Below are 22101 nucleotides of genomic sequence, written 5' to 3'. Positions count from 1 at the left end.
AAAAGGAACACAATGGCTTGGACACTTTTATACAGATACTGACATGATCAGAGCAATAAGAGAATCCTAGTTGTGGAGAGTTAATAATCTTGTTCAATCAACATGATAAAAGAGAAAAAACAAGGGTATAAATATGCAAGAAACAGATTACAGGTTTTGTAGAATATACTAATCAAAAATGCACTAAACTTGGAACATAAGAGCACACAAGTGGGTAAACAAATTTGTCTACAGACATTCCAAGGTCCACTTGTTCCCAGGTTCCATCCACTCCAACGATGTAAGCTTTGTTGCGAGAGGACGCTAAATAACGTTTTTCTTTATCAAAAACAACAACAACTCTCTTCTCCTCGTCGATAAAGAAACTCGAAGCTCTAACTTGAAACTGAAACTTAAGTGAGTGCATATCCACAGCTAAGAACACCTTGCTGTTCCACAACACCGCATTGGGCTCAATTTTGGTTGTTACCCAGATCTGCATCTCCAATGTACTTGAGCACTGAAATAAAACAGCAAGCTGCTCTTCTCTAACACTAGATAGACTCACGGTATCTAAAACACACGGCTGACTCGGCAGAGGTAAACGCGACCTAAATCTCTCTCTTGTGAAATCAAAACAGACTAAGAAAGTATGGCCGTATCCGTGCCTCTCTCTAGCAATCCAGTATGTATTTCCCTTGAGAGACACGCCACGAATATAAGAATCTATCTTCCAGTCTGGAGACACATCAAGAACCTTCCATGAATCAGAGTTGATATTGTAGATTTTGAACTCAGAACAAGTGGGAGAAAAATCAATAAATCTCAAGATTTTGTAGCTGCGGCTTGATTTGCTGCTCTTCTTGTATCCGAGAGCATACGTATACATGTCCAATTTGTGGAAATTATTTGTAGACTCGATCCACCGTGTTTGCCCCCAATACGGGTTCCAAAGAACGACCTTAGCGTTATCTTCGTTATCTTCCGTGATGCATAGCAATAAACCGTCGCAGTGAAAGACTTGAGATACATCGACTTCATCGCCCAAGCTAATAAGCTCACCTTCAGGCTTAATACACGACTCAATGTCATTGTGAACGTTGACTCGAATCAAATAAACCCTAAAATCCATCATCAGGACCATCATAAACTCTTTTTCCTTCGCTGCTACTATTGCTTGATAACCAAGGTGATTCTTTGCAAAGCTCTCACCTTTAGATAAAGTATTCCAATCTTTACAAGTAAGTCGGACGTTTCTCAGAGATGTTAACGAAACCCTAGAGAGCACCTCTTCCGCCAAATCATTAGGGAGATTAGACATCTTCGTCATTGTTTAAGTCTCAACGATGATCGTTGTAACGTAGTAAGTCTCAACGATGATCGATGTACCTTCAAAAACGATTTCTATATGCTTCTGTGATTATCGGTTTTCTTTAACCTTGATGTAACATCAGATAACCCTAAACGAAAAGATTCGATGACGACAAAACAAAATATTTAAAAAAGAGAAAGAAAAAAAACTATTAACCTTTTCCTTTGTGATTACAGATTTCTTCCGCCGCAAGATAGAGTGTATAGGGAAATTTTGGGGGTTTAAAATCCTAAAAAATAGAGAGGTTAAAATGAGAGGTTTCTCATTTGACCCAATTTTCTTCATCGTCAACACAAAAAACAAATTAAATTAGAATGTTAAATGTTAATGGGCCGGAAAGAAAATGTTGATTGGTAAAAGCCCAATGATATTGCAACAGCCTTTTTGTAGTGTTGACTGTTGACTCGAAAAAAAGAAGTGATTAAAAAATTAAAAAGAGAAGAAGACGTTTAAGAAGAAAGCTTAAGCACTGTATCAACCTCTTTCTTCTAACCAATCACAATCGCCTTCTTCCACGGCGGCTCTCCGTCACAGGTGACAGGTCCCAATCTCTCTCTCTCGCGGCGACGGCGAATACGGCTGGTACATAATGTTGAAGCTTTGGAGATGGTACCAGCGATGCCTGACGGTTCATCCTGTGAAAACTCAGGTCATCAGTTCTGGATTTCTTTGGGGATTTGGCGATGTCACCGCTCAATACATCACTCATTCCACTGCGAAACGTCGTCTTCTTCGTCTCACCGTTAGTCATTTTCCGATCTCCTTCTCTCTCTCTCACCTTCGATTGAAGTTTCAAATTGGAGTTTCTCTCCGATTCGTGCGGATTGATGAAATTAGTTTTAGGTTTTTGAATTTGCATCTATGTATCTCTGGGTTTCGTGATATATCTGCGTCAATTGGTTCTTGTGCATCAGTATATTCGCGACATTTCAGTGAATGTGGTAATGCTTCATCAATGTGTTGATTTATGTAGTTCTTCCTTAGACCTTGATGCTGTTTCTGGAGTTTTTCTTTGATACTTGGAATATTTTCCCGTTGTTCTCACCTTCTTGCTGCTAAATCTTTCAAGGATTTGAGTTCGTCTTCTCCGTTTACAGTTTTCTGTGATTTCTTGTTAGCTTATGGTCTCTATTAGATAGATACTGGAACTTTAGGTTGTGTTGCCTAAGTTGTAATTGAGCAATAGCACTCGGATTCTTTTCTAGGCTCTCTCTATGGCTGTGTGAAATTTCTTGTAGTATAACGTCCATTTACTTGTTTGCTGAGATTCCATGATTTCCTAATGGCTATTTTTTCCAACAATCGAAGACATTTTAATGCTTAAGCCAGAACTGTGGGCTACTACAGCTTCAGAGTTCTTTTCAAAGTTTGAACAGTTCAGAAGAGAGCTTATATGGTATGGTGATACCAATACGTAAAAGATACTAATGGAGACAATGTGTTTTGTGACTCTCTATGTTGTTGGTGTGGTATTTTCATGTTAACATTGCAATATAAATCGCCCTTTGGTCCATTGGTGATACATGTTCATGCCGTTATGGATTAGCAGCTCTAGTCTACTGCTTACCTTTTATGAAATTATGCGATACTTCTTTACTTATAACATCTTCTGCTGTGAGACAATCCTTAAAATTCATTTGCCTTTAGAGGTCATGGTATATTGTTTCTGAGTTTAGGCTATATATTGAGATTTTATTGACTTACCTTGGCTCAAGCACTAAAACCATGTTCAATATAACAGGAAACAAATAAAGATGCTGACGCAGATGCAGAAATTAAGGTCAAGTGGAAGCAAGATGCAGAATTCAAAGTCAACTGGAAGCGAGTAGCTATCACGAGCATGTTTGGATTTGGTTTTGTCGGACCTGTTGGCCACTTCTGGTTTGTTTCCTTCTGATCTCAGATCATTTCGTTATAGCTTTTCCTCGTGTTACCGCTCACATAAACTAGTGACACTGAATCAGATACTGATAAAGAATTGTCTATGGTAGATTGATAAACCTGATATTGTTCTATTTGCGGTTGCACAGGTACGAAGGCTTGGATAAATTCATAAAACTGAAGCTTCGATATGTACCAAAGTCAACACGTTTTGTAGCTGCAAAAGTTGCAATGGATGGTCTTATCTTTGGACCTGTAGATCTACTGGTGTTCTTCACATACATGGGATTCGCCACAGGAAAGAACACAGCTGAAGTGAAAGAAGGACTCAAGAGAGATTTTCTTCCGGCTCTAGCTCTTGAAGGCGGAGCATGGCCACTTCTTCAGATTGCAAACTTCAGATATGTTCCCGTGCAATACCAGTTGCTTTACGTCAACATCTTTTGCCTAGTAGACAGTGCCTTCCTCTCATGGGTCGAGCAACAGAAGGACGCAGCTTGGAAGCAATGGTTTACTTCATCATTTCAACCATTAAAAGAACGAGGTGGCCAAGGCGGAGTATGATCGTTTTCCCTGTCATAAACTTTGAATGAAAACAAAAACGAGTGTAATTGGCGATTTTCAATAACGGAAGTTGCCTAGGATACAGATTCTTGAATCAAATATTATTTCGTTTCACGAGAATTCAGTACAAGTGAATAAATGTCTGTTAGTATTGAATGAATGCAACATGATATGGCTAGACTAGAGAAATGAGCTATGACCGCCTCCGAGTGGTATTCTTGGAAGAAACACTGCAGATGCCTCAAGGCATGAACAATAACTGAAGCCAATAGCCTGAAAACACAGAGACGAGAATCAATGTATGGTCTTATAGTTAAATCCGACAAAACAAATGATTTAAAATGGTGATTTCACATACTGGTATGCAGAGTAGTAATCCACAGTGATTGACCAAGACAGGAAGGCTTTTTCTTGCAGCGGCTGGGATCAACTTTAAGGACCTGAGAGCTTTTTGTGAGGATGAAATAGAATGATTTGAGGTTGAGCATTTTGAAAGCTCAGCTAGATATAACCAGTCGGGTTCAACCATGTGCCGAACCTCCATTGATGTAGCAGTACTCACTGGACAATTTCTGCAGTCTGCTTCATTACATTGGTGGTCACTTAGGTTCCATCTGATGAGAAAACGGTTCATGAAGTAGAGATTTTGCCCTAGACAAAGATGTACTTTATCAGAGGAAGCTGCAATGTTGGTTCCATGCTCTAATTCCACTGATTTCTCTTCTGTTTTAGTTAAAAACCGTTTAGTTTCATCCCTCTGCAGTAGACCAATGGTTGTATACGTCGATTCGCTGAGAAGATTGAGCTCTCTGGCTTTACTCAATACGGATTCAGATGCAACATCCAGAAACTGGACTTCAAACAAGCTGGTTGGAGCCACATGGTCAGAAAACGATTTTGCGTCTGCTATGATTTGTCCAAGGTCATCAGATGGAGTTTCATTGAAGGAAATGTTCAAGAGTTCTGTCTTTGATGGTAAAGGACAGTCAACAGAACATGAGACTATAATTTTGGTACCCTTCGACCCTGGAGCAGGACTAAGGTAGCAACCAGCAGCTGTTAGAGATGTCTGAGTAGCCAAATGAAGCAAATGTTAGTACAGATCAAAATCTAGAGAAACAGAACAACTTTGAAAATGATTACCCTGCACGGAATTGCGCGGATATAGTTCAAAAGCAACTTTGAAGTGTTTCCTCTGATTGGTCTTTGCCGTTGAGAGATAAACTGCAGATTCGAGAGCAAAGAATAGTCAAGAAAACACTCAAAGGGCAGTAACTTTACCAAAGAAAAAAACTCAAGATGTAACACCTGCAGGACCGCAAAGAGATACTTTGAGAGGCAAATGTCTTTAACTCCTGAAGGATTAAGTCTCTCTAGATCAAGAATAGCATACCCTTTCTGCTAATTCCAACATCAAAACAGAGATGAATTTTCACACTTACCCGATCCAGAAACAGTTTATACATATGTGCTTAAACTGGAAAATGCTCTTACATCTGTCACTGTTACGGTCTGATGTATTAAGTCTGTACAAACTTTATCAACAAATGAACGTGTTCTCCTGCATTCAGAAATGACTGCTTGCAGCTCTGACTTGAAGCTACCTGAAAAGGAAAACAATAACTTATATTAGTCATCAAGATTTAGAGAACAAGTTTGGTTTGATGTTTGATAGACTTGCCTGATTCTAGATTTCCTATTGATGTTCGAATCCTATTCCGAACAAACAACTGACTACGATTAGTTGGATCTTCAACCCAATCTTGTCTACCCCATTGACATATCTGCTAGGAAATAAGATAAGAGTTGATGTCAACAAACCATAAAACGATAAATTCTTGAGTTTCTAGTTTTAAGAGAACCTTGTACATGTCTTCTTTCCATAAATCTAGTAGCGGACGCACTAAGCGAATAGATTGGTTCTTCATATGTTTTGCATCTAACTGCAGATTTCTGGAGAAAATCTCGGAAGCAAAAGCTGTACCCGCAAGACCAAGTACACCGCTACTACGAGATAACCTGAGAATGAATAACTCAGCCTGCATCCAACTTCAGACAACATTTCATGAACATCTCAACATAACACTTTACTTCTCTAAATTCTCAAAGACCCTTTTACCTGGTCATCTGCATGATGCGCTATAAGCAAGACCTCAATCTGTTGTCGAAAACACACATTCGAAATCATCTCATACCTCATTTCACGAGCTGCTTCTTGCAAGTGGCCAAGCTTTGGTCTACCATCAACCCAATCACAACTTGCAATCTCACATCTGATTCCTATAAACGTTCCTCAAGTTACTAAAACATACTCAAAAAGGTTACATCAAATGTTCTTACTCTAAAAACTAACCCATTTGAGAAACTCTAGAACAGACAAGTTCAGCTTCATCTTTACTCTCTTGTCTTAATCCATGATCAACAACTATAGCAACAAGTCCATCAATAAAACCATCTGTCTTATTAACACAACTTAATCCTTCAGTTTTCCATTTTGCAGTTAGAACACAAAGAGCCATACTATCAGGACCACCTGAAACTCCCAAAGCTGAAACACACAACACAATTTTATCCAATCACTGTTTCTGGTTTAGTGGAACCAATTGAATTTAAAATAGCAATTACCAATTCGGTTGTGAGGTTTAAGTCCTGCCATATCCATTCTCTTATTGAAAAGCTCCTTGTACCTCGTTTCGTCCACAGTCTCCGGGACACAGGCGTGATTACAGAACAATCGTTGTGAGAATTTTGGGTGGCGGGATTGAAGTGGATATGAACAAGTGAAAAGGGTTTTAGGAGAAAAGGAAATTGAAACCCTAGGGATGGAGTTTGAGAGTAAAGTCGAAGACTTTCTTCCATTGGAGCATAGAGACAGACCTCGCGCCATTTACGAACGAGCGAACTCGCGAGTTGTGTCACTTCGAGTTTAGTCTTATTTTACTTTGAAATTTTGGTTTTTGTAATTTGTAATTTCACTTTCACCACTGCCAATAACACAATTACATTCGATTTTTTTGGTCTTTCTATGGTCAAATTATAAGAAGTAGAGGTTGTGTATTGTGAAGTGCTTGTTTCTACTTTGTAGATGTATAATGAACAGTTTGTTGGAACTTAACCAAACTAGGCCAAAAGCTCAAAAGACATAACAAACAAATTCTTCAGAAGAAAAATAGAAAAAAGAATGAAAGAATAATATTCAAACCAGAATCAATCAACATCACAACATCTAAAGAAGAAACCAAAGCAAAACAATTTTAAACGTATCATATATCGTAGTAAATCAATTAGAGAGTAAGGCAATTTCCTCAAATCTTTACAGTTAATAAGAAAAAGAATCCAAAAAAAACCTGCAATTTCTCCACTCTTATGGTTTAAAGAGAGGGTCCACTATAACCTTGACCGGTTTTCTTAATCTTTCCCATCTCCATTTCTCGTGTGGCTTGACCTTCACTGCTTGAACCAGACGGGTACAGTCCGTAGTCACTGGTTGGATTACTGTACTCGCCGGTTGTGCCGTATTCTTGAGTTCCAAGAGCCATTTTCCTAAACTTTATCATGTCGTCGTTGTATTGGCTCGTGTCATAGTCTGTGCTTCCTCCATATGAGCTGTATACGTTGCTGTGACCCGGTCTCATCCCTTCGTTAAGATCAGACAGCGATACATTTCCTTCTAACGCCCGTACTATCTGCTCATTTTGTACAGCAAATCACTCACTCCATTAGCATTAACATATGTTAAAATGACAATCCTTGGCAAAATGAAAACAAAAGAAACTGCAGCCAATTCTTTTGACATATTCAATCGGTGTTGTTTAGATAGTATGATGATGGGTAACAAAAAGTAGGGCTAGGCATAAGAACATAACTGAACCGATCTTTCTCACAAAAACCATATCAAAACCTTTCTTTAAAACCATACGGAAACATATTATTCTACCAAATAAACAGAACCAAACCAATATGCTCTTCTCTAGAGAAAAGGATTAAGTTACCTGGCTCATGCGAGGTCTGCGGCGAGCTGAATGGCGAACACAAGCCGCAGCGCAAGCAACCATGCGAGCCATCTCCTCTCTGTCATACTCATTACCCATCTTTGAATCAGCCAAACCCTCAAAATCTCCTTCCTCAGATGCTCGGTTAAGCAATGGTCGTGCCTGTTCCACCATCAATCACACATAGCTTTTGCTTTAGTCAACAGTTAAATTGTAGAAAAATCAGAAGTTTAGATTATCTGCAGTCATAGTAAAGTACCCAGTCAACTAAGCTGTCATCTACATAGACATTGTTCGCATCAACAGGGCGCCTCCCAGTAATAAGTTCCAAAAGTACAACGCCAAATGAGAAAACGTCAGACTTTTCTGTGAGCTTTCCACTTGCAGCATATTCCGGAGCCAAATACCTAAAATCCCAAAACCAAAAGTTTCAGAACTTGTTGCACAAGGATCACATGCATTAAGCAAACTGCATAAATGTACATGTTTAGTAGATTAAAGATGATTTTTACCCAAAGGTTCCCATCACGCGTGTAGATACATGAGTGTTTGTATCAGAAGCAATCTTGGCAAGACCAAAGTCAGCAACCTGAAAGAAAGAAGAGCTTTAGTGACACAAATTACAAAAACACTTCACAAAACATATCGAGTAAACATACCTTAGCTTCAAATTTGAAATCAATCAATATGTTTGACGCCTTAATATCACGGTGAATGATTTTCGGATTGCCTGCAAATATTTATATATATACCTCAGTGACAAACAAAGACAGTATTTATCAAACATCTGTACATAATTTTTAAGGTTTTAGACTTACAATCTTCATGAAGATATGAAAGTCCTTTAGCAGATCCAAGAGCAATCTTCAATCTAGTACTCCATTCCATCGTAGGCCGTCCCTTACCTATAACAAATTCAATTCCCAAACAAATCATCACTAACTGAAAACAACAAAGCAATGTAACAAAATCAAAAGAAAGAGTTTAGTTTTGTTCTAACCATGGAGGTGAAACTCAAGATTGTTGTTTGGAACAAACTCATAGACAAGTAATCTTTGAACACCGGCCATACAATAACCAATAAGAGAAACCAAATGCCTGTGATGAACTCTGCTAATGATCTCAACCTCAGCCTGAAACTCTCTCTCTCCCTGACCACTACCAGCTTTCAACTGTTTCACAGCAACTTCTTTCCCACTAGGCAATATACCTTTATGCACATAACCAAACCCTCCTTGTCCTAACAAATTAGCCTCAGAGAAGCCATTAGTAGCTCTCGACAACTCCTCATAAGTGAAAGTGCTTTTAGAAAAGCCTAACACAAGCCCTGGAGATGGTGGAGGAAGAACCGGAAGATCCGAATAGTCAGAACCACCACTGCTACTCATGAATGCTGGTGGTGGAGGTGGCGGAGGAGGTTTTCGTGGTGGAGATGGAGGCTTAGGTGGTGGCAATGACGTCACTACATGATTATCTGACGGCCGTGACGCGTTTTGTTGTTGCCAATACTGTTGTTGACCACCGTAAGGTCCTCCAGCTGATAAACAACATCAAATCTCTGTAAAGTTTGAAACTTTTCCACAAAGGTAATCTCTTTAACAGATAACAATGCATAATCAAGTATCAGATTTGAGCAATTCGTATCAGAATTGAACAACTATGGTTAAATATTCGATTTTTATTTCATGAAGTTGAGATCTTTGAATTTACCTTTGGGACCAGATGGAGGAGGAGGAGGAACATAGTAAGCAGCTTCATCGTCGTGTCTTCTTCTTCGTTTCTTCTTACAGAGAAGACAAATCAGAGTCAGTATAACAAGAATAGCGACTCCTCCAATGGCGATTCCTACCACAACTCCGGTAGACAATCCATCGGAAGAATCAGACGGCGGCGACGGTTTAGTGTTTGATGGAGTTCTAGGAGTAGATCCTGAGGGAGTGTTTGGTGGTCCTTGGTTAGGAGATGGAGGGCTTCGAGGGTTTGAGGGTGTGGTGGGAGACGGTGGAGAAGGAGTGATGGGAGCGGAGGGGGAAGGTTGAGGAAGAGGAGGAGTTAAAGATCCAGGAGGAGATGGAGGAGGAAGAGAAGGAGGTAAAGGAGAAGAAGGAGGAGGAGAGGTTGAATTAGTTGACGGCGACGGAGGAGGAGAAGAAGGAGTTGTGGTGGGAGGAGGAGAAGAGGCTGCTGGAGGAGGAGTGGTGGTTGTCGAGTTTGTGGGAGGAGACGGTGGAGATGGTGATGGAGTAGTGCCTGGAGACGGCGCTGTGGACATTTTTGCTTCGATCTAATGAATAAAGAATCTCTCTTTCTTTTTCTCACGAGAAGAAGAAGAAGAGAATGTGAAAAAGGTAGGAGAAGAGAGAGGAGGAGTGATCTGGTGCCACCGAGAGTAGAGTTTTTTTTTGATAAGGAATTTGGACAATGGAATTGAAAGCTGTTCTTTTTGGGTCTAACACGATTCGTCCGCGTCAATTCTTTTACGTTCTTTCTCTTCTTATTACACAACAACAACAAAAAAAACATACGCGTCGTGTTTTTTTTGGACTACAAATTTGAGAAAAAATATTTAAGAAGTTAATAGATGTTTTGGTATGTTTTTAATTGAATGTAGAAATAAGAATTAATTTGTTTTGTTATTTGACCAAAGAGAAAAAATGTTTTCTCAAAAGAGTTGTTTAAATAATTATGTTTGCTTAATTAAAGGGACTAGATCGAGTTGAGGAACTGAATAAATTCTAAAGTTACTTTATAGAGTCTTTTATTTTTGCAGAAAGGAAAAGTGATGTGTCATTTGCAGACAATCTATCATGCCAAATAATATGTTGAACTATGCATTTAATGAAAACACTGAATAATTCGATTTTCTAGGACTAGGACCAGTATAAAATACAAAGTTTAGATCCTCTTCCATTTTATTTTATTTTGGCCATCGATATTCCTACGATTTTTAATATCGGTGCATGAAATAGAACACCAAAAAAAGAAGTGGTTAATTTTAGGCAATAAGATTCTTAATAGTATAAAATTTCTCGTATAAAATTTTAGGCAAAAAAAGATATGATGTAAAAAATGCAAAATATATATATATTTAGGGAATTAGATTATTAATAGTATAAAATTTCATAAAATATTTGCGTTTATAGAAAATATAAGATTGAGAATGAGTAATTTAAGGTTTTTTAAGTGTGGAGAAAATAGTTGGGATTCTACTTGCTCCAAAGCGAAGGAAGACAGCTGGAGTGCACCAACACAAATTCGAGGCCACCTATTACATTGACATTTCCCCTAATCTATTATTAATAGAATTATCTAAAATGTCAAGTTACACCAAAATAATCCACTAAAATTGAAACGGGCAACAAAGAAATATTTTGTTAATCAAATTCGATTAAGGTTCTTAATGTCACGTCAATTTTATCTCCAGATTCTCAGATAATGTTTTTGCTCTTCAGAAAATAATATAAGGTTTTATGAAAATATTATTGTATTTTGGTCAATGGCCTATCTTGGTTTTATGTTAATTTAATTAAACATTCGATGACCCACGCCAAATCTAAGGAAAAACAAATTCAACGCGGCGTAATTGCGGTGATAATTTGTTAAATTAGTATAGTCAATTTAGTTTACACATGCCGGAGATATTTTGGTTTGCATATTATTGAACAGATTTTTTCTAAATAAAATATTCAAATAATTTTTTTTGTTCAACTTTTTTGTTCATTTTATTTGTTTCATAATATTGTTCATTTAGTAGTCAAATGGAAGCCACATACAATTTTGAGTAAAATAATAACGTCCGCTATATATTATGGAAAAGTTATAAAGTCTCACATTACAAAATTAGACAAAAATTGATTTTGAGGAGGCCGATTTGGTCGTGGACATCATGGCTAATAGTCCCAAAGTAAGATATTCTCTTCTCTTTATCTTCTACTTATGTTGTTACTTGTTCAGTACCAACTAGATTAAGTGGTAGCTAAATCAATTGTTTAAAGAAAAACTTTAGCTCGAAGTGTATGACTCAACACGATTATAACTTTATATCCTTATCTTCGAATTTTGATTTGAACATCATTCTTTGTTCATATTGCTTATGATATTCAATTATTCATAGGAAACAATTTTAAAGCAATTATAGTAACATAATAGCAATAATGAATTACTATTGTAGATGAATTTAGTGAGGAGATGGAGTCTCTATTGGTGGGCTTGTGTCTTGGATTGTGACTTTGTGTGGATGGGATGATTTGCTTCTGTCACGAGAGGAATAAGAAAAATGTTCTCTTATTGGAAAGTCTTACGAAGATTTATTGATAGAAAAAATAAACAATATTTTGCCTCAAAAATCAACTTATCTTAGTTGTGTGAAAATTCTTCTAAAACGTATGAGTGGGGTTACGAGATAATATAGAAAAGTAAAGCGTCACATGGGGACATTATGATTATTTGGTATAACATTATGAACATGATTTGTGGCATGACATTCGCTGGTCTCACCTTCTAAATATTCTCTAATTTTCTAGTGTATATTTTTAGGAAAAAATTAAAGCTGTCAACATCCAAATTTAAAGAAAAGAAACAAAACATACACACACAAGCTTGTGATAAAATTGTAACTCTCCCTTGGTCCTATCGCCCCCATTCTCCTACAGCTTCGGTCCAGTCAATTTTGGCTTTTTTCTCAACTTGTATTTGTTATATAGAAAAGTGCTCTCTTTTCTTTTTTAATTGAGAACACCATTACATCGTAAACACAAGGTTTGTTGTATATTTATCGGAAACTGGTATGTTTGAAAGATAAAGTATGCATATAAACACTTTGCGGTGATATTTTATTCACTTATATAATCTTTTTCATCTTTTGAGATTAGTAGTTAGTACCTTAACGACTTAAAACATTGCAAATTGCATTTGCTATAGTTCAGCCAAGAAAGCTATCCGTTTTCCTTTTCTTTTTTTGTCAATAAACTTTGTTTTCGTTCAATCACTCAAACTTAGTACAAAGCTTAAGAAAATATCATTCTCAGACTTTAGTACAACAAAAATAAAAGCAATAAAGATAAAAATACAATAGTCCGATGATAAAACCATGCTAACTCGGAGACAAAAGTTGTAGAACACAATGCCACATACGAGAAGAAGGTAAATCGGAGACACAACTTCGGTCGATCCGAGAAGTGGAAAATTGGTCATTGTCACAAGACATAATGACGTTGAGAAGGAGTAAGGGTCTGTAGTCAAACTCAAAAAAATCGCTGAAACAATAACCAGGATTCGCAAGAGATATGTGTGAAACTGCAACAAAACAGGTGGATTCTCTCTCGCATAATGTCTTTGACTATGGAGATTAAGAATGTCACACAAAGTTAGTCTTTGGTTTAACACAAGTAGAAAATTACAAGACCTAAGCTTCAAGGTTTTCATGAGCATAAGGAATTTATCACTGAAATTGATAGATTTCATAAGAGAGAACTCAGTGAACAAAGGAGACGGAGATTGGAAGGTGAGAAAGCTGCGGTAATCACCGCACCTTGGTGACGGGATCATAATGCCGCACTTTCTCAACCTTTGTAAATGGCTTCGATAAAAGGATCTAGAAACAAGAGTAGAATCCCTAGGTGACTCTAATAACCAGGTTCTCAAAGAAGGTTTGTACCAGCAGAGCAACGATGATTGATTATGGATTAATTGACATCTAACAATTATTTTCAGCAATCGACACAAACGTTGACAGAGAAAGAACAGGGGAAAGTTTAGCCAAAACCTAGGCCTAATAGATAAAGGAGGTGGGTCGTCACTTATGACAATGGGCCAAGAGAGAAATGGGCTGAAATGGGGGAGGCCCAATAACAGGAACCCTAGTGTCTCTGTGGCTGCGATGAAGAGTTGGTGACTGTGGCGGCAGGACTTCGGTGAGTTGAAGATCAGAGTGGAATGAAACTTCACCGGAAGTTGTGGCACAAAAGTGGTCCAGAGACTCAAGATCGACGAGTGACGGTACCATTTGGGTTGAGGAACTGCAGATTTGGAAGTGAGAGATCTCGTTAGCACTAGGGCGGGGTAATAATCGTCGACAGTTGCCACTGAAGTAGATCGACGGAGTGAAGCAACGTTGAAGGGTATGGTTAAGTGATCTCCGAGAATTGAAGATGGATTTAATGGAAGGTTGTTGTGGTGGTCGGGAAGATGGAGAGAAAAGCTTAAAAGGGTTACAAAAGTGATGCAAAGATAATAGAGATTGAAGCAATTTGGGATCTTCTGACGCCGGTGAGTAAGAGCTCCACCGACGTCGGAAAGTTTGATTGGGAAGTTGTCCTCGAAAATGGTACCCGAGAGAGAAAACGCATCGAGAATTGTTTTCTTTGATTCTTATCCTTGCTATCCGTTTTCCTATGATTATGCTATTTTTAGATAATTGAACTCCACATTTGGTTTAACCCAATAGTTAGAAGGATAAACACTTGGTTTGTAATCGGTGATTATTACATAAATGGTATATTTGAGGATTGAAAAAAAGAAAGACAACTAAAGTAAATTTTTGTTTGTTAGAAAAAAGATATTCATCATTAATTTTGTTTTTAATAACACCAAGTATAAGGATCATCTAAGTAATACGAGTACTAAAAAGCGAATCCAGAACCAGAAATCTTTAATTAACTTCACCATCACATCCAAAACATGTTTATCAATTGCTCCAAATAATCAAAACGAATAATAAACAAAATCAATTGTGTGTTGTTTTTTACTATGATACATATGTATCTTCAATGCTGCAGGAAAAGTTCCAACAAGAACAATCAAAATCAAGAAGAAATCCCAATACTGATATTCAACATTTCAGCATCAAACCCATAACAGAGAAAATAGAAAAGAATGAGAGAATAATATCCAACCTCAATCTTGAGCACATTACAACCCCTAGAGAAAGACACCAAAAAAAATAAAAAATGTAACATATAGATGTTGGTTCAATTACATCAGACTTAATCTATTTTCTCAAATATCAAATCATTACAGTTTTACAAAATGCAAAAAAGCCATGCATCTTTTTCCCTCTTTTTTTAAAGAGAATCTCCACCATAACGTTGAGCAGTTCTTTTAAATCTTCCCCATCTCGAATCCATTTCCCCGTGTGGCTTGACCCTCACTGCTCGAGCGTCCAGCCGGACGGATACAGTCTATAGTCACTAGTTGGATTACTGTACTCGCCCACCGTGCCCCATTTTTATCCGAAACTTCCTCGTGTACGTCTACATTGTTCTCGTATCATAATATGTGCTTCCTCTATGAACTGTATACATTGCTGTGACCGGGTGTTATCCCTTGATTCAGATCTGACGGCGATATGTTTCCTTCTAGCACACGCACAACCTGCTCATTTTTTACACCAATTAGCCGTTCGCATTATTAACATCTTAATTGACTCCTATTTTGCAAACTGAACAAAACATTCCGGCTAGGAAGACATGTGCCCCACTTTTCGGTCATGTCAGTTTTATTCAAGTAATGTTGTTTAAATATATTATACTATGTATACAACAAAATACATATAGGCATAAACACCGAACCAACCAAAATGACCAAAATCAAAATCATATTTTTGGTATACACTAGCTCTATACTATAAATATATTTTATTATAAGATATATAAATATTGGTTAAAACTAAAATCTGATTTATGTCTTGGTAATTTTTGTATTCATAACCAACCAAAACAAAAACTGAACATATTTTGGTTCTACCGTTTACATATTTCAAAACTGAAAAACCAAATGTCAACCCCTAAAACAAAGACAGTTTTTTTTTTTTTGCTAAGAAAATTAAAGACTAATTAAGTTACCTGGTCCATGCGAGGTCTTCGGCGAGCTGTATAGCGGACACAAGCTGCAGCACAAGCAACCATGCGAGCCATCTCTTCTCTATCATACTCATTATTCAGCTTTATATCAGCCAAACCTTCAAAGTTACTTTCTTCAAGTGCTTGTACAAGCAATGGTCGTGCCTACTTCCATGCACACGTAGCATTTGCATCATTTTCAACAGTCAAATGGTAAAATCATGTGAAGGCTAAATTATTTGCAGTTATATTTATTACCCAATCAACCAAGCTGTCATCCGCATAGACATTGTTTGCATCAACAGGGCGACGTCCCGTTATTAGCTCCAAAAGTACAACGCCGAATGAGTAAACATCAGACTTTTCAGTAAGCTTTCCACTTGCAGCATATTCCGGAGCCAAATACCTAAAATCCCATAACCATAAGTTTCAGTAATTTCTACGATGATATAAGGATCACAAAAATAAGTACAAAATGAGCATAAATGTACATATTTAGTAGATTCAAGATGATCTTTACCCAAAGGTTCCCATAACACGTGTAGATACATGAGTGTTTGTATCCAAAGCAATCTTGGCGAGACCAAAATCAGCAACCTAAAAGATAGAATAAAGACACAAAACACAAAGGTTTCCTGACGAAAATAATCGTACCAAGTTACATATAATCACAATGTCTTAATGGAAACTTAAAAAAGAAAGAAAGATAAATCGTACCTTTGCTTCAAATTTGAAATCAATCAATATGTTTGCCGCCTTGATATCACGGTGGATGATTTTAGGATTGCCTGCGAATATATATACATGCGTGACAAATTAACAAACATGGCCAATATTTATTAAAAATGATCTTAGACTTACAATTTTCATGAAGATAAGACAATCCTTTGGAAGAACTGACAGCAATCTTTAATCTTAAACTCCATTCCATCGTAGGCCGTCCTTTCCCTACCACAAATTCAATTCCCAAATAAAAACCATCAGTACTCATTTTAAAGCATTCAAGCATGCAAGAAACCATAAGAGAGTTTTGTTTTGTTTTCCTAACCATGGAGGTGAAACTCGAGAGTGTTGTTGGGAACAAACTCATAGACAAGCAATCTTTGAGCACCAGCGATGCAATAACCGACAAGGGAAACCAAATTCCTATGGTGAATTTGGCTAATAATATTAACCTCAGCCTGAAACTCTTTCTCACCCTGAGCACTCCCTACTTTCAACTGTTTAACTGCAACTTCATTTCCATTATTCAATATACCTTTGTATACGAATCCAAATCCACCCTCTCCTAACAAATTGGCCTCAGAGAATTTATTGGTGGCTCTAGCTAGCTCCCCGTAAGTGAAAGTGCTTTGATGGATGCCTAATACAAGCCCTAAAGAGAGTTTGATTCATAGGAAATGAGCAACAATATATAGTTCAGGAATCCATTTATTCTTCTAATGGAGATCTTTGTTGTACCTATGGGAGCCGGAAGTGCTTTATCGTCTCTTGGTCGTTTCTTCTTACAAAGGAAAAAAATCAAAGTCAACACAAAAACTCCTCCTCCTATGGAGATCCCGACCACAGCTCCCGTTGATAATCTTGAGGGAGACGGCGGTGATAGAGAAAAGCCTGGGGTCATAGTTGGAGTTGTAGGTTCCTGGCCAGAGGGACTCGCTGGAGGTGGAGGGTTTCGATTTCCCAACCTAGGTGGAGTGGATGTGGAGGGAGACCGCGGAGGAGGCGGTGGAGATAGGGAAACGTTAACGGGTGCTTTGGGAGGAGGCGGGGGTTCGGAAAAAAGTGGCTCTGGGACGAAAACCTGCGGCGGCGGTGGAGAAGAAGCAGATGACATTGTGATCTGCTGCCACCGAGACTTGAGTTGAGTTTTGAATACTTCTTCTATCGGAATTTGGACAATGGAACTATTTTGGGGTACACATCTATTACTACGCGCCATGTCTTCAGTTTTTTTTTTTTTTTCTATTTTTAAAACCCCCACGTCAAAGGTCAACTTTTATACATACTCGATGACAAAAAACAAAAAGATCCATCAAATGTTATTGTGAATTTCAGACAAAAATTAAAAGCTGGATTACCGAAACCAACAAAAAAGATAGAAGAAAAGGTTCATCAATTATTATTTGTAAAATTATAAAAGTAAAACACTACTAAGTATAGCCATGTACAATCACCGATTCACAAAGTTAAACAAATATATGAAGAAAACAGAAAAAGTAAAAATAAAACAAATATAATAACAATCACTTATCATATTTGAACCTCTCCATCAATGTTTATGGCCACCGTACGATCCAATTCCAACAACCGCGGGATACCTTCTTTGTACAGCCGTTCGGGTGCCCACGAGATGATGAGGGCTAAAGAAATCAGAGTAGACCTCCATGAAAAAATTCTCAACCACGTCGAGGTAAGCAGTGTAACGAAGACGAGAGTAGCAATGCAAAAATTCTATTACATCTGAGACATAATATTCATCACTTATTATATCATCATTCATCATTTTCTCCATCTCCTTTAGTTTTGTACGAACTAGATTAACCTTTGGTTGGGAAAAGAGTGTCTCGTCTCTGTCTCCTATTCTCGGTTGTAGACTCGAAGCTTTGTTTGTAGTCACATAGTCTTTGGGTTTAGGTTGAAATTGCTTGTGTATGGATGATGATGATGATGTGATGATGTTGGAGTTTGGATGATCATTATTAATATTGGTAGAGGTGTTGTTAGGTGTTTTTGGTAGTTTGTGATAAGTACCGTTGTTGAAGAAGAATGACTTGAAGTTGTCGATAGTTTTTTGGAAGAGTTTTCTTGTGTTGGAGATTGAGCTTCTAAGAACCATATCTTCTCTTATTTTCGTCGTGAACAGATCTGTTTTTTTGTATTACTTTTGTCTTCTTTGAGTTTGGTGATTTGTCCTCCGGAAGCTCTTGCTTTATGTTAAATAGATGCTGAAAAGGCTTTAGGCTTTTTTTTCTTTTTTTTCTTTTTAATGACTAAAGCCAAGGGATGGTTATATTTAAGGGTGTATAGTTGGATTATGTATGTGTAGATGTAATAATTAAAGTATCTTTAAGCAGGCAACCATCAATTACCATTGCTACAAAATACAAATGGTAACAAAACTACTTTTGAGAAAATGATATTATATTTTGTCGTCCGTTACTCAAAATAGTTATCATGTCTAAAGAATCAAAAAGTTGAGAATACAAAAGTAGCAGTTTTATAACCAAAAATTATTGATAATATCAGTAGTACTGCTTTCTTGATCTCTAGTTTGTTTTCAGATAATAATGATTTCGATCTTAACATCTTTCTGCATAAAAGAGCATGAAATTATTGATAGTCAAATTATGATGATCTTAGCTTGTAAGTAGAATTCAATTTATTGTTTGGTAGTGCAAGGTTCAATATATCTTTCCATTACAATTTTTGTTTATGATCATTATGAAAAATACTTTAATAATACTCAACCTTTTTATATAGTTCCGAAGAAAAGTTTAGGTTTTGGTTTCAAATCTTCAGGTTTCTTTCAGAAAATTTCGATTTTCTTATTTAGAAGTGAATGCCATCTAAAAGATCAGAATTTACATATTCTTTTGTTGTGTGTGGTTAAGAAGATGTTAATATATTCGTAGTTCTCAAATTTCGTTCAACTTTTTTCATTTGTCCGTCGAAACACGCCGTTCTTCTTCTTTATTTAAATCACCAAAAAAAATTCATAGTTTTCTTAATCTATCTATATCTTATTATATTTTTTGGATTCTTTAGAATCAAAATTATCTTCAAAACTAAAAATCTATTTTTAAAAATCAATACCCGCTCACATCATAATTATTTTATACGCATTGGTGAGTTTAGGTTCTTTTCCACCGTCTTTATTTATTTGCTAGTAAACATACTTAGATAGTTGTATATTGATTGTTTAGAGAATTGAAGGTAAAATTAAATATAAAAATATCCAATAACATATTGTATACACAATAAGCTTAAGTGAAATAAACGTATTGGTAGTATTTATAAATTGTTACAATATTGAAGAAAAACAAAGAGATTTATTTATTATTGGGGAGAAACGTAATTACCTCTTTTTACAGTTTGAAAAGAATCACAAGTAACTCTTTTCTAATTAAATGTTGAAGAAACTTTAAAGGAAGGAGTGAAGTAAGAGGGAGGACATCTTTTTAAATGTAGAAATGGGTTAGATCTGTTGCAGTAGTCTGTGGTAGTTGAATTGGCACCATTCTAATTTAGCTACTCTTGATTTATCTATTTTACCAGTTCTATATCCACCCACTTATATTCTTATTTTTATCAACCTAAACATGAAGCTGCCATATTAAAAATAGAGATTCGGACAACAAATCTTGAGTTTATTCTGATATATCCTAAATTTTATTTTCATTAATTTCAATATATATTATTCTGTGGTCTCTCATAAACAATTAAATTTTATAATTGTCATTGAATTTCTAGCAGTTAGTTATTTATTTCTAATACAACTATAAAGTTATTACTAATTAATTTGTGTGCTAATAGGTGGAACTATTTAAAATTTTAAATATAAATAGATCTATGGTTGAGTATATCCAGTTAAACTTAATGGATTCATAGGTCGAATTTCGATTATATTTTAATCTCAATTTAATAGAAACAGTTACGATAAAAAAAAAATGTAGATTGCAAATGCAACATATATATCTTGTATTGTGCATGTGGCTAAATATATATTAGGTGTTTTTTACGCCCGGTATATTTACCAATTTAGTTAATTACGTTGTTTTAACTATACTATACATGGTTAAAATGAAATAATGTTGTATCTAAAAGAAAACAAAATTTAAGGAGAGATTTGTTTTTTCTAAAACAATAAAAAAATTAAAAATTATTCGCTGATGAAGATTCATGTTTAGGGATTACTTTCACTTTCAATTGAGGAAGTAGACAGAACTGAAGTTACATGAAGGACATAGATATGCAACCGGTAAAAATGTTAGTAGATCGAGATTTGGTAATAAAAAAGATGAAGCTAATGATAATTTCTACGATGTTCAGTAACTCATACCTCAAACATTGGTATTACGAATGTACTCCAAAGTTTTAGTTACTTCCCTATCCCAAACATTAGCCTCAAGTTCAGCCTCTCTATCTGATATCTCGGAGCAAAGGCAGCATACTGATACAAACCAAAACTGAAGATGAGTGGGCTTTAGTGGGGCTTTGATTTAGGCTTAGTGTTAAGCCCAATTTCCTTTTATTGTCTTCTACTTAAACTTTTCTTCTTCTTATCAAATTTTGGTCAATATCGGTCAACACCGGTTAATACTGGGTAATGCCGGATTCTGGTCAAAGTAGGATGTCGTGTATGTTCGTATGTGATGTCAATATTTCGTGTAGCTAACGAGACATTTTTAAAGTCTGCATGTGTGGCGATGTGTTGGCTTGTACTCCGTGTAGCTGATAAACATTTTTTCTATCGAAAACGATCAACAACAATATCAATCTAAATTTCTCTCTTATCTCTCTTCTTCTTCACCGTAAAGGTGCAATACTTCTCTCCCTCCATTTCTTTCTGTTCTTTTCATCTTAGATAAGCTTCCGGAGCTTATCACGTACCTTCGGATGATAGATTGGAGGACATAGTTTCCATAGCAGTCATCCATCAAGCTTCCAAAACACAAGAGAGCTTACGCAATACGAATGAGGCAGTAGAACCAGCTCCATATTCAACAACAGGTCTTACGAGAAAATTTGCATACTTGTGTGTGGCGAAATGGGGAAAAAAACCGGAAATCTCTTGGACCAACATTGGCGCAACATCTGGTTTGTGAGAGGCTATTAGAATCTGAAGCAAATGGCAACTACAAAAAGAAGAGAATATTCACTATAATGTCAAAGAATTGAATGAAACAATAACGTATACTCCCTCTGCTTCACAATGGGTAAATGGGAGATAAGAGCGATCAATAACTGAGGACTTGCAAGCTTTAAGAGGATCTTCACATTGTTCAATCCATTACTGTGACTCGTAAGAGAGATGAGTTGTTGTAGTATGATCGACAATAATGGCTCAAACTGATCAAAAGAAAACTCATGAAAGATTACAAAACAAATGATGTAGTTGACCACCGACAAAGATAAAACTAAGTAAAGTTCGTATAAAATAAAGTTATTAATTTGAAATTTCTGAACTAGAAAGAGATAAAAAAATAAAGAAAATAATTAATTATGTGTAGTATGCATATGTGTCTGAATGGATCAGTAACATTTGGCTACCTCAATCAAATCATCAAATCAATTGTATTATTATAGAAAATCTGAAGTATTAAAGTATATTTTTAAATTCTAATCAAATAAACTGTTCAAATTTAATAAATCAACGTATTTTTTCTAATTTAAATAACAAACAATCATGAATAGTTTATTTGCTTCAAAATTTGATTTATTAAATTTGAATTTCGTTTTCCTATATGTTTGA

General features: G+C 36.4%; 8 protein-coding genes and 4 long non-coding RNA genes across 15 annotated transcripts; 3 read left to right on the top strand and 9 right to left on the bottom strand.

The window, feature by feature from the left end:
• Positions 1-172: 172 nt before the first annotated feature.
• On the bottom strand, positions 173-1309 carry AT3G24580 (F-box and associated interaction domains-containing protein; the record flags this gene model as incomplete). The annotated part of the gene is made up of 1 exon (NM_113369.1): positions 173-1309. The coding sequence occupies one exon, from the start codon at positions 1307-1309 to the stop codon at positions 173-175; it is 1137 nt and encodes a 378-aa protein (NP_189101.1).
• A 485-nt stretch (positions 1310-1794) lies between these two features.
• Positions 1795-3950, top strand: AT3G24570 (Peroxisomal membrane 22 kDa (Mpv17/PMP22) family protein). 2 transcript variants are annotated; one of them, NM_113368.4, is made up of 3 exons: positions 1795-2093; positions 3093-3232; positions 3382-3950. In NM_113368.4, exons 1-3 carry the CDS (start codon positions 1941-1943, stop codon positions 3794-3796), a joined length of 708 nt encoding a protein of 235 aa, NP_189100.1. In that variant the 5' UTR covers positions 1795-1940; the 3' UTR covers positions 3797-3950. The 2 variants fall into 2 exon arrangements, with proteins under 2 accessions (NP_189100.1, NP_001189964.1); NM_001203035.1 differs by having other exon boundaries at positions 1831-2093; positions 3093-3193; positions 3382-3829.
• AT3G24575 (uncharacterized protein) lies at positions 1848-2210 on the bottom strand (the record flags this gene model as incomplete). Its single annotated transcript, NM_001338694.1, has 1 exon — positions 1848-2210. One exon carries the CDS (start codon positions 2208-2210, stop codon positions 1848-1850), a length of 363 nt encoding a protein of 120 aa, NP_001325467.1.
• Positions 2071-2955, bottom strand: AT3G04755. Its single transcript, NR_141121.1, has one exon. It is a non-coding gene; the product is annotated as an other RNA (long non-coding RNA).
• On the bottom strand, positions 3855-6701 carry RSY3 (Adenine nucleotide alpha hydrolases-like superfamily protein; the record flags this gene model as incomplete). Of its 3 annotated transcripts, none has more annotated exons than NM_113367.3 (10): positions 6422-6701; positions 6150-6344; positions 5916-6076; positions 5659-5845; positions 5478-5580; positions 5291-5400; positions 5105-5194; positions 4940-5020; positions 4155-4865; positions 3855-4069 (listed from the first exon to the last, which is right to left on the bottom strand). In NM_113367.3, the coding sequence occupies exons 3-10, from the start codon at positions 5927-5929 to the stop codon at positions 3977-3979; spliced, it is 1389 nt and encodes a 462-aa protein (NP_566753.1). In that variant the 5' UTR covers positions 5930-6076; positions 6150-6344; positions 6422-6701. The 3 variants fall into 3 exon arrangements, with proteins under 3 accessions (NP_566753.1, NP_974357.1, NP_001319632.1); NM_202628.2 differs by having other exon boundaries at positions 5659-5835; NM_001338693.1 differs by lacking the exons at positions 5916-6076; positions 6150-6344; positions 6422-6701 and having other exon boundaries at positions 3977-4069; positions 5659-5912.
• Positions 6702-6902: 201 nt separating this feature from the next.
• Positions 6903-10376, bottom strand: PERK1 (proline extensin-like receptor kinase 1). Its single transcript, NM_113366.3, has 8 exons — positions 9499-10376; positions 8789-9325; positions 8607-8693; positions 8448-8518; positions 8301-8377; positions 8048-8195; positions 7789-7950; positions 6903-7482 (listed from the first exon to the last, which is right to left on the bottom strand). The coding sequence occupies exons 1-8, from the start codon at positions 10058-10060 to the stop codon at positions 7168-7170; spliced, it is 1959 nt and encodes a 652-aa protein (NP_189098.1). The 5' UTR covers positions 10061-10376; the 3' UTR covers positions 6903-7167.
• A 1603-nt stretch (positions 10377-11979) lies between these two features.
• On the top strand, positions 11980-12587 carry AT3G04745. The gene has a single exon (NR_141120.1). It is a non-coding gene; the product is annotated as an other RNA (long non-coding RNA).
• Positions 12588-12803: 216 nt separating this feature from the next.
• Positions 12804-14214, bottom strand: AT3G24542 (Beta-galactosidase related protein). Its single transcript, NM_001203034.1, has 3 exons — positions 13646-14214; positions 13193-13344; positions 12804-13043 (listed from the first exon to the last, which is right to left on the bottom strand). The coding sequence occupies exons 1-3, from the start codon at positions 13790-13792 to the stop codon at positions 12881-12883; spliced, it is 462 nt and encodes a 153-aa protein (NP_001189963.1). The 5' UTR covers positions 13793-14214; the 3' UTR covers positions 12804-12880.
• Positions 14215-14822: 608 nt separating this feature from the next.
• PERK3 (Protein kinase superfamily protein) lies at positions 14823-17671 on the bottom strand. The gene is made up of 8 exons (NM_001338692.1): positions 17088-17671; positions 16675-17001; positions 16488-16574; positions 16344-16414; positions 16147-16223; positions 15885-16032; positions 15630-15791; positions 14823-15159 (listed from the first exon to the last, which is right to left on the bottom strand). The coding sequence occupies exons 1-8, from the start codon at positions 17566-17568 to the stop codon at positions 15073-15075; spliced, it is 1440 nt and encodes a 479-aa protein (NP_001319631.1). The 5' UTR covers positions 17569-17671; the 3' UTR covers positions 14823-15072.
• Positions 17672-17709: 38 nt separating this feature from the next.
• AT3G24535 (uncharacterized protein) lies at positions 17710-18603 on the bottom strand. Its single transcript, NM_148749.2, has one exon. It carries the CDS (start codon positions 18463-18465, stop codon positions 17899-17901), a length of 567 nt encoding a protein of 188 aa, NP_683591.1. The 5' UTR covers positions 18466-18603; the 3' UTR covers positions 17710-17898.
• Positions 18604-20727: 2124 nt separating this feature from the next.
• On the top strand, positions 20728-21156 carry AT3G04725. The gene has a single exon (NR_141119.1). It is a non-coding gene; the product is annotated as an other RNA (long non-coding RNA).
• AT3G04705 lies at positions 20960-21701 on the bottom strand. The gene is made up of 2 exons (NR_141118.1): positions 21546-21701; positions 20960-21236 (listed from the first exon to the last, which is right to left on the bottom strand). It is a non-coding gene; the product is annotated as an other RNA (long non-coding RNA).
• Positions 21702-22101: the final 400 nt, after the last annotated feature.

The sequence above is a fragment of the Arabidopsis thaliana genome, chromosome 3 (genome assembly GCF_000001735.4).
Source record: "Arabidopsis thaliana chromosome 3, partial sequence".
Classification (NCBI taxonomy): domain Eukaryota; kingdom Viridiplantae; phylum Streptophyta; class Magnoliopsida; order Brassicales; family Brassicaceae; genus Arabidopsis; species Arabidopsis thaliana.
This window is presented reverse-complemented; position numbering and strand designations above follow the sequence as displayed.

Coding starts and splice junctions, on each gene's coding strand:
- AT3G24570 (NM_113368.4), top strand. CDS start 1,941: ATGTTGAAGCTTTGGAGATGGTACCAGCGATGCCTGACGGTTCATCCT. Junction 2,094..3,092: donor GTCGTCTTCTTCGTCTCACC/GTTAGTCATTTT, acceptor TCAATATAACAG/GAAACAAATAAAGATGCTGA. Junction 3,233..3,381: donor GGACCTGTTGGCCACTTCTG/GTTTGTTTCCTT, acceptor GCGGTTGCACAG/GTACGAAGGCTTGGATAAAT.
- PERK1 (NM_113366.3), bottom strand. CDS start 10,060: ATGTCCACAGCGCCGTCTCCAGGCACTACTCCATCACCATCTCCACCG. Junction 8,694..8,788: donor TCTTGAGTTTCACCTCCATG/GTTAGAACAAAA, acceptor AATTTGTTATAG/GTAAGGGACGGCCTACGATG. Junction 7,483..7,788: donor GCAGACCTCGCATGAGCCAG/GTAACTTAATCC, acceptor CAAAATGAGCAG/ATAGTACGGGCGTTAGAAGG.
- AT3G24542 (NM_001203034.1), bottom strand. CDS start 13,792: ATGGTACCGTCACTCGTCGATCTTGAGTCTCTGGACCACTTTTGTGCC. Junction 13,345..13,645: donor GCAGCCACAGAGACACTAGG/GTTCCTGTTATT, acceptor AGGTTGAGAAAG/TGCGGCATTATGATCCCGTC. Junction 13,044..13,192: donor ATGAAAACCTTGAAGCTTAG/GTCTTGTAATTT, acceptor TTATTGTTTCAG/CGATTTTTTTGAGTTTGACT.
- PERK3 (NM_001338692.1), bottom strand. CDS start 17,568: ATGGCGCGTAGTAATAGATGTGTACCCCAAAATAGTTCCATTGTCCAA. Junction 16,224..16,343: donor ATTTCAAATTTGAAGCAAAG/GTACGATTTATC, acceptor TCTATCTTTTAG/GTTGCTGATTTTGGTCTCGC. Junction 15,792..15,884: donor ATGACAGCTTGGTTGATTGG/GTAATAAATATA, acceptor GCATGGAAGTAG/GCACGACCATTGCTTGTACA.
- AT3G24535 (NM_148749.2), bottom strand. CDS start 18,465: ATGGTTCTTAGAAGCTCAATCTCCAACACAAGAAAACTCTTCCAAAAA.